The sequence below is a fragment of the Musca autumnalis genome, unplaced genomic scaffold, assembly GCF_047663935.1.
Source record: "Musca autumnalis isolate F117 unplaced genomic scaffold, ASM4766393v1 scaffold_1, whole genome shotgun sequence".
In the NCBI taxonomy this organism is placed as follows: Eukaryota; Metazoa; Arthropoda; class Insecta; order Diptera; family Muscidae; genus Musca; species Musca autumnalis.
Window position 1 is genome coordinate 331054396 of NW_027411644.1, and position 19071 is coordinate 331073466.

Here is a 19071-nt window from a genome sequence, read left to right on the forward strand (position 1 = left end):
CGAAACGGGATCGTATAGTACCTCTCCAATTGGCAATAACTATTAAAATCGATGACGAAGACATTGTGATGCTGCCTTATAACTCATGGTCTTAATGCCAAATATCTGTGCCGATTGTTTCTTCACACAAGACAATCAGAATGAAAAGGGACTGAGACAAAGAAAGAAAACCAGTAATATTGGTATTTTTAATGAAATACTCAAGTCTCAAGTATACCACCACCTTAGAAATCCAACGCTTGTTAGCTATTCTTCTTTTAATTCAAACTGAGTAAAAGTGTAAAAATGGAGAAGATATAATAAACAACATAATAGAAATAAATCAACAAAGATAGCGCTAAAAGATCTTTAATGACTAAACAACAATGACAACAACGTCATAACACAACATGCCAGCAAGCAAGAGTAACAACTTAAACCGCATAGATGCTTATATTATATTAACGAATGTCTGTTTGAATGAAATAAGCGACTGCTAGTTGAGAGCACTTCAAGACAAAGAAATGACATTCGTAAATAGTGAAGGAAAATATTTGTACCCTCATATACATACATAGGTCCATATATAATTTATACGGTTATCGATTTTGAGGATTCTAGACAAATTTTGAAAAGAAATAAGGTGTAATTTGGCTTTTCGATTTTCAGTTTCAGATTCAGATATTCTAGATATTCTAGATATTGTGTAATGCACTATTTCGTACCCTATGCTGTAATAAATTCGCTTAATGTATCAGAATGGCAACCCTATCTTCTTTAATCCTTTCGACAATGAAACATTACTGAAATATGTATTTATCTTCAGGGAGTGTCCTATTCCTAAAAAAACGTTTACTGGACACTGACGACCGACACTCTTATCGTTGAATTTACCCACATTTTAATATTTAAAAGGTATATACATACATATGTACGTATATATGAATGTAGCTAGCTATCTACACCTCTCCCAACTCAAATAAACTCGCTTATACACTCTTGTGGTCTAGTGACCACCAGCAGATAGCTTGGCGCGGGGCAAACAACGCTGCTAGCCCTAACAAGCAGTGTGAATACAACAGCTGTGTGAGATACTCTTGTTCAGCTCGTTATGAGTCGGCTACCATCAATGGTTGTGGTTAGAGAGACTGGTGTCAACGATGTGCTTTCAAACTTCAACGTTAGTCTTTAAAGAAACTTCTCATAAAACGGGTGTTGGTTTCATTTTTAGCGCTAACAATCAGACAGAACTTGTAAATAATTCGCGTGTCGGATAGCGTAAAGTGACTCTAGAACACAACAAACAAAGAACGAGCTTACATAGCCATAGTACATGTACGTACTTAAGTCAATTGAATTCTTTAGATGAACAAGAGAAAGAAAACAATAATACAGAACACACACACATTAAAAGCGGTCAACAACAACGGTCAGCTGTTCCAACAAATGGTATGTGTTGCCGGACAATGTTTGTTACAGAACTACAGAGTAGTACAATGTCTGTCTTGTTGTTCGCCAGTCATGGTAAAACTAAAACCCAGGAGAGGCGTGTGAAAGTGGGTATAAGTAAATATTTCCTGTCAGGATTTTGTTCAATCTTGAGGTGAGGGAGAAACGACCAACGTCCTTTGACTTGTGGTCAAGCGAAAAAATATTCCATTAAAAAGAAATAGCCGTTGCCCTACTGCCCAGTTGGGGTTTTCCCTGCGCCACAAAACTAAGCACAAGTCATTAAACTTTCAAGTGTCTGTGGCGTTGTTGTCACTGTTGGCTTCGTCATAAATTTCGAGCTGGATGGAAACACAACAAAGTACACACCCGCTTTGAATTCCTCTGCATTGGATCATTTTCGTACTTTTTGTTTCGTTTGAGTCAGTAGGAGGCGCAGCCATTCATACATGTGTCTTAAAAATGTTTGCCATTGGCAAAAATAAAACCAAGAAAAAAATACGGAATGCCAAATAACCCATTTAAAATATTCGACTTGGTCATTCCAAGAAGTAACAAATAGAGTGTAAAGTTGCAAGAAAAGTGAAACACATTCCAGATGGTATCTTCGTAGATATTTAAAAAATTTTTGTAAACCGCATCGAACCCAAAAAAAGAAACAAATGGATTTAAAAAACCTAGAGAAAATCCCAAATTGTGTCTAAACACTTCTTGCTTAAAAAATTGCGAACGAAAATATCTGATACCAAAAGTAAGTCAATAACGCCGTTTACGTCGTAAATTCCACTGAATATCTATGAAACACATGACGTATATATTTGACCAACAGTTGTTTTAAGTGTCAGCGTAAAAAAAGTTAAACGAGTTGTCGAAGAAAAGGAAATAGTAATGGAAGCACCAACTGATGGTATTTATATTGAAAGATTAGAAAAACTAGAATACCTTATAAAAGGCTACGGAAGAGAAAGTGATACTACATAAAAGCATAGTGGTTGTTGAAAATCCACGGGCTATATCCACTTATCTCAAATTATTTTGCGTAAATTTTGTTAATTATTTTATCGCTCTTCGTTGGCGAAATAAGAAAAAATAGCTCATTCGCAAATTGTGACATTTAACCCAATGATGGTCTACGGCTACTACTGTACAGCTACTCTATTAACAAGTAAAAACAAGTGAGAAAAGGCTATAGTCGGTACGGGTCCGACTATGAGGGTATCACATACCTGTGCATAATCTTTTCACTCGAAAACATTTATTTTATGTAGATACGAAATGTTTCACCTATCTGGCTCTCACTATGCAACACTGAAAATGCAAACAACTTCTAGTATGCATTTTTGAAAGTAAATATTTGGACTATAAAAACCCTAGTAGGGTTTTGTCCTATCAGATCCAGTTCGGATTTTATGGCCTCATCTAAACCGGGCTAAATATACACTTTTTTGCATTTATCAGCTGTCTTTGGCAATATTGTAGCCCTAAACTGGTAGAACTTATCTTTTGAAAAAACCACATAAGAAAACTCCATCTAGGGCATCAAAATCTATAAAATATAGAAAATTTTTACATAATCGCTGAAATTCTGGTCCGTATTCACTAAACTATTGGGAGTTGAACCAAGTAACCCTTTGCAAAAATCTTCCAAATAAAGTTCTCATTAATTCTTTAGAACATTCTGAAACCCTAAATTGCTTACTTCATGTTGTTTCAGTGGTATTTTGCATCACATCTTTTACAACACGTATTTCAAAAACAGTTCTCACCAACACTACTTTATTGATTTCACTACTTTATTGACATTTTTTATTAAATTGTCGTTGAAAAGAAAATATTCAGAAAAAATTAACGGCTTTGAAGATACGGTGCGAAATGTATAAAAATTGTGGCATTTTTACATATATATTGAAATTTGAGGCAATAAATGTAGTTTTTTGCGTTCATTATTTCTCCAAATATTTTATTCTTGTTCTAACCTAAAAATTTGCTTCAGAGGTCAGAAGAAGATTCGCATTGGTTTCAGAGATATAGCACCGAATTTCTTTAATAACTCAGTATTTAACCATGTTTAGATGGGGCCATAAAATCCGAGCTGGATCTGACACAACAAAACCCAACTAGGGTTTCTTGTCGTTTGGGTCTGTTCTTTCAAAAAATCCTCAGTTCGAATTGTTTGCACAAGATCACCTTAAAATTGTTGCACAGTGTTTTATTCCAAATGAATTAGGGCGAACTGAACCAAAATAATTTATATTTAATTTTATATTTTACTACTATCGACATCACCAACATCAATAAGCTTTTATCTCTGTGAGAAAATTTCGTGATGATCCGATCAAAATTCCGACCTGTAGTGTGATTGCAGAAAAAGTGGAAAAAAGGGATGCATCAACGACTATTGTGATATCTCTATTATTTGACTACCTACGCCAACATACTTTGCATAATTTTAAAGATGGGATTTTCTACTTTCTAAGTCAGACTTTGCTTTTAGAAGGTCCAAATCAAAATTGCGACCTTTAGCGTGATTTCCAAAAAAAAAAATGTAAAAATGGGATGTATTACTGACTATTGCGATATCTCCGTTATTTGGTCACCTACGCCGACCTAGTTTGCATCGTTGTAAAGATGGGATCTTCTACTTTCACAGTCAGGCTTTGCTTTTGGAAAGTCCCCAACTGTGATATTCGTCATTATAATTAAAATCGCAAAAATGAAAATTTGCGTGATTTCCAAAAAAAAAATGTAAAAATGGGATGTATTACTGACTATTGCGATATCTCCGTTATTTGGTCACCTACGCCGACCTAGTTTGCATCGTTGTAAAGATGGGATCTTCTACTTTCACAGTCAGGCTTTGCTTTTGGAAAGTCCCCAACCAAAACTGTGATATTCGTCATTATAATTAAAATCGCAAAAATGAAAATTTGGGTTTAATTTACGACTATTGTGATATCTTCGTTGGTTGATCACCTACGATAACCCACTTTACATCATTAGAAAGGTGATATTTTCTACTTTGCTTTTGGTATACCCCCATATATAAGCTGAAATATTCGCTTTGGAAAAAAACGTTGTCTTTTTATCCACATAAGTTTTTTGCCCATTCCGACCCCTTAATATTATCCGACCATCACCAACATCAATGGGCTTCTTCCCCTCCGGGACCCTCATCAACACCCAAAATTTCATGACGGATGGACGGACGGACACACATAGCCAGATCGACTCAGCTCGTCGAGACATTAATTTTGGTTTATATAAGTATGGGTCTACGACCATTATTTCGATGCATTACAAACTTTTTGGCCAAAACCAACTTATAATACCCTCCCCACATAGTGGTGTAGGGTATAAACATTAAGTTCGGCCGGGCGGAACTTTTTATGCCCTCCACCATAAAATATTCAGTTAAAAATTATAGCTAAAATCCTCAAAATACCGAAAATCCGTTATATGGGGTTATACATCAAATGTACAATTTCTTCTAAATTTCAGCTAATTCGGTCAGAAAATGTAGCTAAAAGCCCTCTTTAAATCGGGAGGTATCGTTACATGGGGTCTATACCAAAACGTGGACCTATCTCCCCCATTTTTGGTGCAGACCTCTAACCTCTTGAAACTCAAAATGCCAAATTGGAGCCAGTTTGGGAGAAAATTGTAGCTAAAATCCTCAAAATACCTTAAATCGGGAGGTAAAGTTATATGGGGGCTATACCAAAACGTGGGCCTATCTTGAAAATTTTTAGTGGAGAAATTCCTTGGCCATTGGGAACTTCAAATGTAAAATTTCAGCTAGTTCGACCAAAACATGTAGCTAAGATCCTAAAAATACCTTAAATCGGATACTACCGTTATATGGGGAGTATACCAAAACGTGGACCTATATATCCCATCTTCGAACTCAAAATGAAAATTAGCACTCTGGTTCTATCTCAATTATTGCGGACTCTAGAGTGATTACAACAGACGGGCATGGCTAGATCGTCTTAGAATTTTATCCTGTTCTAATATATATATATATATATATATATATATATATATATATATATATATATATATATATATATATATATATATATATATATATATATATATATATATATACTTTATATGTTAGCAAAACACATCTCCTCCATATAACTAGAATGCTAAAATCCGATCAATAGTGTGACTTGAGGCATGACTACATAGCTTGGAATGAAGGAACATACACATCAATATCGACTCATACAATACATTTTTAGGTCTAGAATAAGAATATATTTCCGAACGCGTCGATCTTCTACTTTACTTCTTCTTGTAGTTGACGTGCAAGTGATATGTCTCGATCGTCTTGACTCCTTGCTTGTCTCTTTGACTACTTAAAAATGCCACTACTGGTCTTGAACAGTTCGACTGGCAGCCTATCTTCAGCTGATTAATTCCAATCATTCAATACCGTCATTTGGGATTGACTCTGGCCAATTTTGGGGTTTGACATGATGTTTGATAGCAAAAGATTGTTTAAATGCTTCTTCCAGATCATGGTGAACTTTGGGTACACAGTTGTTTTTGGTAACCAAGTATAGATTCGATTATAGCAGTATCGGGCATCATCACAATTAAAGTCTGAACATAAGGCTTCTTCAACCGAACGAGAGCACACGATGTTGGCTATAGTGTACGTGTGCTTCTGTTCGTCTTGCCTATGTTTCTGAGCATAAGAAAGTATGTGCGGTATGGATTATCCTTTACCATTACGTGCCCCAATCAACGGGTTAAGGAGTGCCGTCTTCCACAGGATGTGAGTAAGTTGAGTGGAGTGGACTTATCCCATGTATTGTGTTTGTAGCTTCTCAACGTCCAGCTTCCGTCACATGCACATTCGTTACAACATTAAGGCCAGTGCGGCACACAGGAAGAGTGTCTTCCGTCTATCACAACATGATCCATGTGGGCACATTATTGTGTATATAAATGTGTTAGATGGCGCTCCTCATTGCCATATCTCGACGCTGTAAACTCGATCTGCCTTATTCCATCCAATTTAAGCATTAAATATGCTAAAACAATGTTAATGGTCTGGTTAGGTTTCCTTCTCTAAACGCTCGTAGAAAATAAATAACCTTTACCAATACCCCTTGGGATAGCTGATTAGAACAGCATAGAGTCATAAATATGCTCACACAAACACCCCAAAACATCAATGAGTACACACCAATTCATATTATTTGAATAATATAGGACCTACTTTTTACTGTTGATTCCAAACGGTACCACATAAGACACCGTTTGTACAGAAGTTTTTCATGACTGAAATACTCAAGAAATATCGCCAATATTACAAAGGTGCGTATACTGTGCACAGGTGCGTATACTGAACTGGTAAGGCAACCGGGCAAGACACCTTCGTAGAGGGGGTTGTGGAGGGGGAAACGACACCCCCACGTCCCCAGTAACCAAGATAAGTAGGGACAGGCAACGCAAGGATAAATATAACTACAAAAGGGCTATCAACTACTGCACCAGTTTCATCGGATATAACTCAGGCGGAATTTCGTGAAGCTTCGAATTGTGAGGCGGTTTGAACGCAAATACCCTCATATTGAGAAGCTCTTCCAGCCAAACGGATGTGATAAATGTACGGAAAACCAGGGTTGTCGAGCTGCTCGAGTTTTTTGTGGACATCTTTGGTGTCTGCGGTAGGGTCGGAACCCAGTAGTTGGTAGAGAAAAAGGGGCAGTCGCAGGAAGCAAAGATCGCTCAGGTTGCTCGGGTTAACGTTATCCGAGAAAAATATATTTATTATTATTTATTTATTTATTCATATTTGTATAACATAAAGCCTTAAAGGCCAAATAATTTGTATACATGACAAAGACTACCTGAGTTTATATATTATATAATTCAAAACTTATATCAAATAATAAATTTTCTAACAATTCTTTCAATTTACACGAAATACTCTCGTAATCTTGGCTCCCCAGCCAAAAAAAAAAATCTTAGATCAAGATAAATGTTGTCCCATTAGCTATAACTCGATTTATGTAATATAATAAAAACAAAATTAGTTTTGAGATAAGGAATGGAAATGCCCCAAAATTTTTAAGCGGAATGCATTATTGCTGTGAGAGAAAATTCGCAGTTCTAGCGGTAAAAAATTCCAGCAACTTGCTACTCTGACGATAAATGATTTTGCAAAAATATTCTTCCAAATCATAGGAATGAATATTTGAGGATTTCTAGAAGAACGCGTAAAGACGAAGGTTCTTCTTAATGCTGGAGGTTTTTCACTTTTTATCATTTTGTAAAACGAAAAAAGGCATCGGAATTTTATGAACATATCAAAAGAACAACCAAGGAAGTTTATAACGTAGGAAGAAACATGACTATCACGACTTAAATTGTATATGAAGCGCGTGTAGTATTTACGATACGCTTCAATCTAATAATATTCATGGCAGTAGACCCCGAGTAAACTTCGAGACCATACAATATTTGTGAAAACAAAAGAGAATTTGCCAGTGTTATCTTGATTCGATAGGGTAAATATAAATTGGCACCATAAATTCTACGTAATGAACCCCATACTTTGCCGGTTAAAGTATCTATATGACTCTTAAAAGATAGTTCAGAATCGATTATTATGCCTAAGCATCTATGTTGTTGCACAAATTCTATACTATCATTACCTATGAAGAGATCAAATGAAGGTAAAACACGGTTAGTAATGCCAAAGTTCAACGCTTTAGTTTTCGACGAATTGACTTTTAATGAGTTTTGTGTTGCAAATTGTACAAATGTATTTAAATGAGAATTAATGTTAATTTCAAGTAAGTTTGGAAAATGACGATTGCCATTGAAAAGCAAAAATATGTCATCTGCGAATATATAAGTGGAGCAAGTCGTAGAATTTAAGAGACGCGGAAGATCATTCAAATATAGAATGAATAAGAGAGGCCCAAGGACAGACCCTTGTGGTACCCCAGACAATAAATTCTGACAATTAGACCAATATATTTTGTTTTTGGGTCGCCATACTATAAATAATAGTATACCAATATCAATGTCTCGAGGAGATGAATCCATCTGAATATTTGTGTCCATCCATCAATCAGTCCATCTCAATTTTGTAATCACGCTACTGGTCTAATTTTAATCGACATTTGTTGTGGAGTTGAGAAGAGCACTACTCATTTAAGTGATAAACGGATATGATTTATATGGAAAAAGGAAAAGAAAACAATTTCTTAAGCGAATATCTCCGCTTCTGTTAGGATTATTCCAAAACAATGAAAGTAGAACATCCCACCTAGTAGGTTGGCATAGGTGGTCGAACAGCGTACATATTATAATAGGTGCTAAGCCATACCATTTTTTTCATGGCTGCATTTTTAATGGTAATGTAAAATGGTTCAATTAATGTGTTCAATGTAATACAGGATTTTTGAATGTTATTTTAGATAGATTTGCCAAAGATGTAAATAATAATACGTCTTTGTATTTACGGCTTTAGGTCTTAGCCAGCGTATATTTATATTTCTTGTTTAAGTACTTTAATTGAGTTACTGCATACTTACATTTTACGATATACATAGGTACACTTTTTGGAGCAAGTTGAATGTAGTGGCTGGATTTGGAACTTTTTCCACAGAAAGTTTTCAAAAATTAAATTTTTGTGGAAAATAGCCGGCCTTCGGCCGGGATTTAAGACTTTCTCCTATGGACAGATACTAAACAGGGCTAACGCGATCATAATTTTTTTCAAAATTATTTTTTGTCAAAAATCATATAGGTTTTTCGGAATTTTCGAAGCCTATATCTCGGGAAATACGGACTTCCCGCACATGATTTTTATATTGGCGTAGTCAGCATTCCAAGACCTACCTGTGGACAAGATTTCAGAATTTTCTGAGTCCAGCCACTACATTCATCTTATGCCCACTTTTTTAACGACTTTGATTGACACAAATTTTGCATATTTGTTTTCTTAAATTCCATTCTTGTTTGTCACAATTTAAATTACCAAATACATGTCACGAACATTCTCTGCCGTTTAAGCCTATATATTTGCATTTTTATGTTGTTAAAATTTTATTTATGCCGCCAAAAATATGATTTACAACCCATTATCAAATAAAGTTGTTGTTGTTGTCTTCCCAAATTTATAAAATTTTAATTTTATTTTTTTTACTACACAAACTTCTCCAAGACTGGCATTACAAATGATTTAAAAATGTACATATAGACATTAGGGCTTTCTTTTTTTGCAATTACAGAAAAAAGTTGTGAAATTTTTTAATCATTCCAAAAGCATTGGAATTATGTTTCCTTTTTGTAAACAGTAGCTAATTTTTGTAATTGTTTTTATTTACTTCTAACTAGGCGTTTACACACAGACAGTATTGGGAAGACAATAGCAAAGTTACAAACCATTTTCACCTATACATTCATACTTTTCTTTACACATATTTAAAAAATTGTAAATGTATTTGTGAAAAAGGTTTGTATTTTTGCTATTGTCTTGCCGATACTGGCATTTGTAAACGCAGGGTAACAGACGTTCAATACTAAACTACATTTCATAAAATAATGCACATATATGGTCTGTTCCTTTACTTTTGAAAATAGTAAAACCGGCAAAAGTAGTAAAAGTTGTAAACTGCTCCCATATGAATTGTACGGTCTCTAAAGTAAAGGAACGCTTTTCGAGTAAAAAGTGGCAAAACTTGAAGATTCTTGCACGTAAAGGAACAGAGCTATAACTAGAATGGAAATTTGTCTCCAAAAATATTATACCCCAGTGTACACATACAGTGGATCCAAGCGAAAGTCGTACAGCTAATGACATTTATTTCATTGACTTATATCTCCGACACAAAAAAGGATATGAAGAAAGTATTTACGCAGCTTTTTAGTCCATTCGGTCGACAAATAAAAAGAACGAAATAAGAAAATAATCAACTCGTTTACATTGTTAAAAAATTAAATTAGCTAAAATACTAAGATTTTTAGCGCCAAGCGAAAGTCGTACAGCAATTATAAAGACAACAAGTAAAAAAGTATCAGTCGGCTTTGCCGACAGAGATATACCCTCAGCCTGGGTATATTGAAACAATTTTTCCCAAAATAGGAGGTTCGGGGGTTTTAAAAATATTGGACGTTTGAACCGACAAAAATGTTGATTAGGATTAAAGATCAAAAGTTTTGCGGAAGAGATACTAAAAGGAATGGATCGACATTAACCGACAAGTTGCCTTTAAGAGTTATCGTGCGCACAAATTTTCCGAACATTTTCGAACTTTTGTGGGGGAGGTACTGGAAGGTATCGACCGTATGCACTAAAAATCTGCGTAAATACTTTCTTCATATCTCTTTTTGTGTCGGAGATATAAGTCAATTAAATACATTTCATTAACTGTAAGGCTTTCGCTTGGATCCACTGTACATACAAAATTATGTCAATTATATTGTCAATTGATTATTTTTGTTGTGACCGAAAGTTATATATTTTTTTATTATTTTTGTCCAAATAATTTCAATTTAAATAAACGCCACAACAATAATAATAACAAAGAAGAGACAAAAATTCGCTGTGTTCCCATTGACAACGAAAATCAAAACCCCAAAAGGTGTACATATGTAAGTATGTAGGGCGGCTATTGCTGCTTCTGCTGTTTGGTGTTAAGTTTTTTTGTGTGTTCCCTTCGTTGCGTCCGTGGCCCATCAACCGCCTGATTGAAATTGGACATCAATTTAAAAACAATGATAGTATCTCTCAATTTAAAACCGCAACAAAAGCTGTTATAGTTTCCATTTCACCATTTTTGGTTGAACCAATGTCGTTGATTTGTTTTGTGCAGTCCATTCGCTCACTTCTGCTGCCGCCAGAAGGCTGTGATATGGGCTGATAGTGATTGCTAACAAACAAACTCTGATGGCATTACTGCCGTTCGGTGTTTGGCTTCCCACACAGGAATTTCAGTTGTATCAATTGTCGCGCAATGTCATATAAATTGGAGACTAATTAAGTTCATATTTTATGCTGAGTGGTGTGCTAGTGTGTTTGTTCGATGCCGTTTATTTCTGGACGCCCCCATGGATTGAGCTCCGCCTGTAAGCTGTTTCAATTGTCACCTTCAAAAACACACAGTCAAAGGATTTGCGTAATGTTCATTATAAAATCATTTATTTGGCTTTGAGCCTCGTAATCTTTTCCATTTTTGGGATGACTCATTAATTGGTAAGGTCATATTTGTTGTTGAGATAATCGACCGACCCGGGTGTACGTAATGAAAAGGGAAGTGGAAATACGTAAATGTTTGCCGGCGATAATTGTGGGTCAATTGGGATGGTGGGTGTCACTGCACCATATATTTCAACAGAATCCTAAATAGAGCAATATTGCTGTCGGGAAAAACACATTACGTAGATAAGGTTTCAGATTATTTATAAGAAAAATATTAGTTTAGTGGGAGTAGTTACATATACTAAATGATTTTTTCCACAGGGAAACAAATTTTATTGCATAAGAACTGAAGAGCTGTATAAATTATTCCACGAACATCCCAGAAAAGACGACGGAGACTTATCACCATGATTCAGGGTATTTTACCATCGTTGAAAATTTGATGTTGCCTTACTGGAGAATATAACACGGACAACCAGCTTACAAGGCGCGTGTTCATACCATTGCACCACGTTAGCTCCCAAATTCTACTTATTTCTACAAAAAAAGAACTCCCTAGTTCTCCTACAGAGTTTTGGAGTTTGTTTATTAGGCTGGTTTTAGCTCTAACGGAAAAATCTACATATATCGAAAATTTTAAGCGGCATTCCCATAAAATAATTAATTTTGTTAGATTTTAAGATTGCCAAAGTTTGAGCACAATTGGAATAATTTAACACGCGCCACTGGGGCGTCAAAGTTTCCATAATAATTTGATTGATTTGGTGAATTTTCACCAAATTACCGCCCCAAAAACCGACCTCGATTTTTAAAACCACCCTAGTATACACTTATAACTTCTCCTATTAAATCATTTCTATTTTCACCATTAGCATTCGTTACAATATACAGTTTGTCAAGTAATTGTTTTCGAACCAAGAAAACTAACATTTTTCTGTATTAATCTATAAAAAATTACTGATAATTGGGATAAAAATGTCGGGTTTTTGCAAAAAATAGTTGGTAGACTTATTAAAGACAAGATAGGATGTATAAATAAAAAATTGACCCACGTATTCCAAGAAAAAATAACGAAAACCCATAACTACATATAATTCAAGCTGTCAAATAAATGTTTTCGAAATTTAATGCAGGTTCCAAAATAATCCATATTTTTGGTAAATTCTTGAATATCATGACATTTTATGAATGTTATTCTTAAAAAGGGTAGAGTACTAACAAGTATCAACAATATTAGGCATATAATATCCCTACTAGGAGGGTTACCATATGGACCAAGGGAGTACCAGGTCATATTACATTTAAACAGGGTCCTATAGGTCTTATACCGGGAATATCTGAAAAACTAAGGCGTTTTTTAGTTCACCAGGATGGATTGCCATCAATTACAATAAAAATTACCTACAGAATAATTAGATCAGAAGGGTTGCCAGATCGACTAAAAAGGTACCAGGTTATATAAACAGTGAACGAGGCCTCCTGTGCCCCAAAACAGGCACCGAAGTTTGTTTTTTTTACTTAAAATTAATTAAGAGATAATGGCATTTCACTAAACAATCGGAAATATCACAGTAGGAGACCAATATTGCTTAGAAATGTATGGGGTAAAGGTTTCGACAATTTTCAGAAATGCATACTTCGACATATTGGGCAAATTTCGCGTACTCTGCAGTACTACTGTAGTACATTTTTAAGGGGAAAATTATGTTGATGGGTAAATAATGCTTCAGTGTTATCATGGAAGCAAAAAAACTTAGAGAATTCCTCTGAACTGACTATAAACAGTGGAAATCGGAGGTCTATTAAAAATCAGCATAGACTGACAATATATTATATATGCATTTCTAAGCGATTTTTGTACTTTTATGTCATATTTTGGTTTATTTCCCTTATCCCTTAATTCAATTTGAGTTAAATAAACACATTTTAAGCCCTGGTGATGGATCCATGTGGCCTCGTTTACTGTTTATATAACCTGGCACCTTTTAGTCGATCTGGCAACCCTTCTGATCTAATTATTCTGTAGGTAATTTTTATTGTAATTGATGGCAATCCATCCTGGTGAACTAAAAAACGCCTTAGTTTTCAGATATTCCCGGTATAAGACCTATAGGACCCTGTTTAAATGTAATATGACCTGGTACTCCCTTGGTCCATATGGTAACCCTCCTAGTAGGGATATTATATGCCTAATATTGTTGATACTTGTTAGTAGTTTACCCTTTTTAAGAATTACATTCATAAAATGTCATGATTTTCAAGAATTTACCAAACATATGGGTTATTTTGGAACCTGCATTAAATTTCGAAAACATTTATTTGACAGCTTGAATTATATGTAGTTATGGGTTTTCATTATTTTTTCTTGGACTACGTGGGTCAATTTTTTTATTTGTACATCCTATCTTGTCCTTAATAAGTCTACCAACTATTTTTTGCAAAAAACGGACATTTTTATCCCAATTATCAGTAATTTTTCATAGATTAATACAGAAAAATGTTAGTTTTCTTGGTTCGAAAACAATTACTTGACAAACTGTAACTGTGGCACCACATAAGAAATACTTCGAATTTAGCTTTCCTTCTTAAACACATCGCTACAATTTCAAATAAATCATTTCGTTGAATTTCCTCAATTGAAACCAATTAATATTTGTTCTGCACATTAATGCATCATAGCAAGCATTGTATGATTTATCCCTCTCTTTTTCTACTCTTCAGATATTTCCAATTGAACGTCTCCACTTAAAAACCAACTTCAATCAGTATTTCCACAAAACCATAACGACGACAACAACGAAAACATTGTTCCTATTTTAGAAGAAGTCCAGCGTGGGGGAACTACTGATTATTATCAAGCAAAGAAACAGAAGGCATAGACAGACTTCATCTCGAAAGGGCAGACATTATTAACAACAAACAAAAAACCCTAAAAGAGACACTCAAGTGGCCTATGGCGGATGGGTAAATGTATTATTGCCAGCAACTTGACACATACAACTCGATATACAGCATTTGCACAAAGCACCGAGAAACAGTAAGATTGAGAAGAATAAGTGAAGAACGAGAAAATATGTAGACAAAGAATGTCGATAGCCCGATTTTCTGAACTAAACGCATACTTTAGTTAAACAGAATCCAGCATCAGTAGTGGTCATCAGAGTCAGAAGGCTCTGTAGCGTATCATCAAGCTAAAGCGGAAAGATTGTGCGAGAGACAACCAACGAAAAAGTATTGTCATATTTTTAATTTGAGCTACAAGCCAACCAAACTACTCATCATAACATCAGCTTGGCCAAGAGACAGAGTGAGTCATAAATTGCCAGCAAGTCATAAGCAAATCTATCCACAACAACAACGACGTCAAATGAAAACAATAGCAGCCAGCTTAAGCACAAAAGACACAAATAAATAAATTTAAATTTGGAGAGATCGTTAAGAACGCATAACAATTTCTTTTAAGCAAGCGATTGAATCGATCGAACACACTCACGTTTGATATTTTTAAACCTAGAAAAAAACGCCTATTTCTAGAGAGGACAACCCACACCCCCACGCAACAATCTCTCGCCTTGCCAACTTGTTTCTTTTTTAGCTTTTTGCAAAAACAAAGCTACCGCTACCTACGAGCTAACCAGCTAAGCAGCAATCGTGCCATACATTAGTCATTCATACACGCTTCGATCACGTCACATTCATACATAGATCGTTTGACAATTGAATTGTTGCTGCTGCCGCCAAAGACGCTTGATTTTGTCTGAACTTCTTGCCAACACAAGTGAGCAAACAAGCAGCGTCTCACACTAGTGCCGCTCAAACGCCATCAACGCTTAAAGCAAGCTGTAATATTCTTTGTTTGTGTTATCATCATTGTCGTTAACTGTGAACATATTTGGCGATGGCGTCACAAGGTGTCGCTGCCACCTCAAGGCTGGCTGAAATGCAGGTGAGTTTGCGCGTTTTATTTATTCGGTAAATAGGTATAATAATATGAACAATAATATTAGTTTATCGTTTTGTATAAAATTAGTTAAAAAAAGTTATTTATTAATTCTGTTAAGTTTATGCTAATTTATTAAAACAATTTTATTGATAAAACAAAACACAATTTATTTAGATTAGAGTGATGTTGTTGTTTGGCGCGTTCCAAACGACCGTTTCTTTTTGTGCTTGTCAATTGTTCAAAGTGGAGAAAATATAGAACTTGCTGAATGTTTTATTATAAAATAAAAACTTCTATTTTTACATATTTGGGGACTACAACAACGATGACCCACGCCCAATTTTATTATGCAGTTTTTTGACCGAAATCAAATTATAGCTAATTTGGCCAGAAAATTTAGCTTAACATTTTTTTGGTGGAGAATTTTTTTTGAATACTAGAACGACTATGTAGATAAAAAAAGCTTCAAAATACCTGAAATCGGGTGGTGCTTATATAGGGAGCTATACCGAATCGTGAACCTATATAGACAGTTTCTTGTGAAAATTTTTTTTCTTACCTCTTGAAACACAAAATCCAAAAATTACAACCAATTCAGTGTTCAACTGGGACTGTAGTCACTTATTGCGGACAAAAAAAAACATTTTCGTGAATTTTTACATTTTTACTCAACTGCAGTAGCTCAGGACTGAAGTTTAAAATGCAATATTCAATATTCGGATCGACACCCACATTCACAGCGACATTTTTATCAGTTTCCTAACAGGTGTACTCACCCAGCAAAACAAATTTCAGATGTTCGACAAATCTGAACAATATCGAAAGCAAAATCGTTCAGATTTCGTTCCAATTTCTACACAATTTTTTGTAGGAGAATTCGTACAGATTTCTTTCCGATTTCGGAGAGAATGTCGGAAGTAAATTTCCCTTCGAATATACCAATGTTTTTATTCCGATTTCGGTACGAATTCGGATCGATATGTCGGAAACAAATTTCCCTTCGCACAACAATCACATTTTTGTATATATCTAACAGCAAGAGGTTGCTTTCATTTTAGTTTGTTCTCGAAAAACAAAATGCTTGGTTGTAAAATTCTCATATACAATTTTTTAAATATAAATGCAACATATAATAGCTTAAGCTAGTGCTGATAGACTCAACATAATCGTACACAAAGTTTACATTGTTCTACTTTACATTGTTTTGCTTGCCAAAAGTTCGAAAACGATATCATTTTCGAACATTTGGTAAATGTTTTTTCTTCACAAGAAAATTTGTTTCGAGAAAAATTTTTTACTCTGGGTTTTTTTTTGTTTCTATTAGGCCCATACCTATATACGTCCGTTTACCCAAAGCGTGTGTGGTGAAAAAAGTAGAACACTAGTATTCTTAAGAGAACTACCGAAATACTTCGAGCGTAGACTTTTTGAAAGCTGAAAAAACTTAACTTTGACAGAACGTTATTGTTTGTATGTGTGTGCGTTTTGTAAAAACAAAAGCCCAACAAAACATTAAATACAATTCATTGCAAATGAAAATTATTTGGTTTACGAATGAAAACATTTAAGTAAGTTTTCCCGCCACAAACTGAGCGACGAATGAATCGTTTTCAATTTATTCTCGTGTGTCGTTCTCGAACAAAAAATATCCGCAAAACTGTCGAGAAACATTCGAAAACGATATCGTGTTTGATAGCAATGGTATGGTGGGTAACTACAATATGATAACAACAATAAAAATCATTAGAACCGTTTGAAAGTACAATATTCCAATAAACAATATTCCAATAAAGAAAAAATGATCAAATAAAAAAGAGGCGATAGAGAATTTTTTTCCTTCTAATATTCTTACATCATTATTCCAAAATAGTTCAGAAATCTTTACGAAGATTCGGAAGGTACATCCGATTTTCGTACGAGATTATTTCAAAATCGTTCAGAAATCTGTACGAAGACTCGCAAGAAAAAATTAGCCTTCCCAATTTCCTATGGATTTTCTTCCGATTTTTTTCCGAAATCATTGGGTCGATTTCGCTCCGACATTTCGTTCCAAAATTATGTCAACCACTTCATACAACTTTCGTTAAGATATCGTTACGATTTTGGATCCGACATCGAACGTAGCGTCCGAATTTTGTTCCGACTTCGATACGATTGGTTTGTTGGGCATATACCAAAAATGGTGCTGGGGATGGTTTGGGGAGGTTTATCAACTTAAAACACAGTGTTTGCTCCTCTAATTTGTAGTTTATATAGTTTTTATACCCTCAGCCTTAAGGCTAACGAGGGTATATACACATTCATACGACCAAAATGTGTCTCATCGAAGTCCGTTTCAGACAATTTGGAGTTGATTTAGCCATGTCCGTCTGTCTGCCTGGCTGGCTCTCGAACGAATCAACCGATATTTGTACGAGACATAGATCAGATTCGAATATGAATTCTATCGGTCCACAACTTCCGGTACCTCCCACAAAAAGAAATCGGAAAAGTGCAGTTTAAGGTCTGGCCTCAAACGCTGTTCTTATTGTCCCTATTACGTCTGTCTGCCTGGCTGGCTCTCGAACGGATCAACCGATATTTGTACGAGACATAGATCAGATTCGAATATGAATTCTATCGGTCCAAATCTTTGGATACCTCCCACAAAAAGAAATCGGAAAAGTGCAGTTTAAGGTCTGGCCTTAAACGCTGTTCTTATTGTCCCTATTACGACAGTACAAGTTTTTTTCAGGGGCAGGTCCATAGTTCCTGAGGAAATGGTCCGAAATGTGTAAAAAACTCCATGTGTAGCGGCTAGTGCACACGATAATTTTCGAACCGGATACTGTGTTGATCCAAATATTCAAAATTCAACTCTCAAATGTTCACAACAGGACCCTAATTCAACCATTCTGGGATATCTTCTGTCATCCTTAATATTCAAAATTGTACTGCATGAAGTAATGGGTATCAAAAGGAATGGAATGACAGAACTCGTTTAGGAAAACCAAATGTCAAAATTTGTATTCTAGACTAGAGAATCGCCGTAAAGATCGTCGGTGTCGGTCCACCTAAGTAAATGTTGTGTGCTATTGTCCCATTTTACCTTGTCTTTATTTTTCTATGTCAGTAGCCAATTAATCAGCAATATTATTCACGGCAAAGTAAAAAAAGAACGCATTACTTGTCCGGCTATAATTGTTAATTACTTGGATGAATCATCCATATTGCATGTGCAGGGCTGCCTATAATAACAAAAACATTGCTGCAAACATTTGTAAGCTAAATTGCAATGATGTAAAATAGAAACTGATGAGCCTCTGCTTTAACACATCACATGGGAATATCCAACACCAATTTATTTATTAACCACCAACCTATTCCACCCACTTTAGGTCACTATCATTGGATAATGAAACAAGTATGACAACGCTTAGTCGGAGAATCTGAGCACCACTACACTACACTAATAGCGGCATTGAAACAATGGCTTTAAAATGTTTTGGCAGTAACTTTATATTGGCAGAAACCCCTTTTACAAAAAATG

The 19071-nt window shown here is 35.2% G+C and overlaps 1 protein-coding gene across 4 annotated transcripts in view; it reads left to right on the forward strand.

Moving 5' to 3' along the window:
* The first annotated feature begins 987 nt into the window (after positions 1–987).
* The window catches only part of LOC141390197 (uncharacterized), a 42383-nt gene continuing 24299 nt past the window's right edge, over positions 988–19071 (forward strand). Inside the window, exons 1-2 of one of the 4 annotated variants that reach the window (XM_073962958.1) lie at positions 988–1428; positions 14321–15545. In XM_073962958.1, the coding sequence (XP_073819059.1) occupies positions 15498–15545 (48 nt within the window). In that variant the 5' untranslated portion in view covers positions 988–1428; positions 14321–15497. Of the gene's footprint in view, positions 2180–10854; positions 11053–14320; positions 15546–19071 lie in introns of those variants that run through there. The other 3 variants (XM_073962960.1, XM_073962959.1, XM_073962961.1) reach the window with 3 other exon arrangements.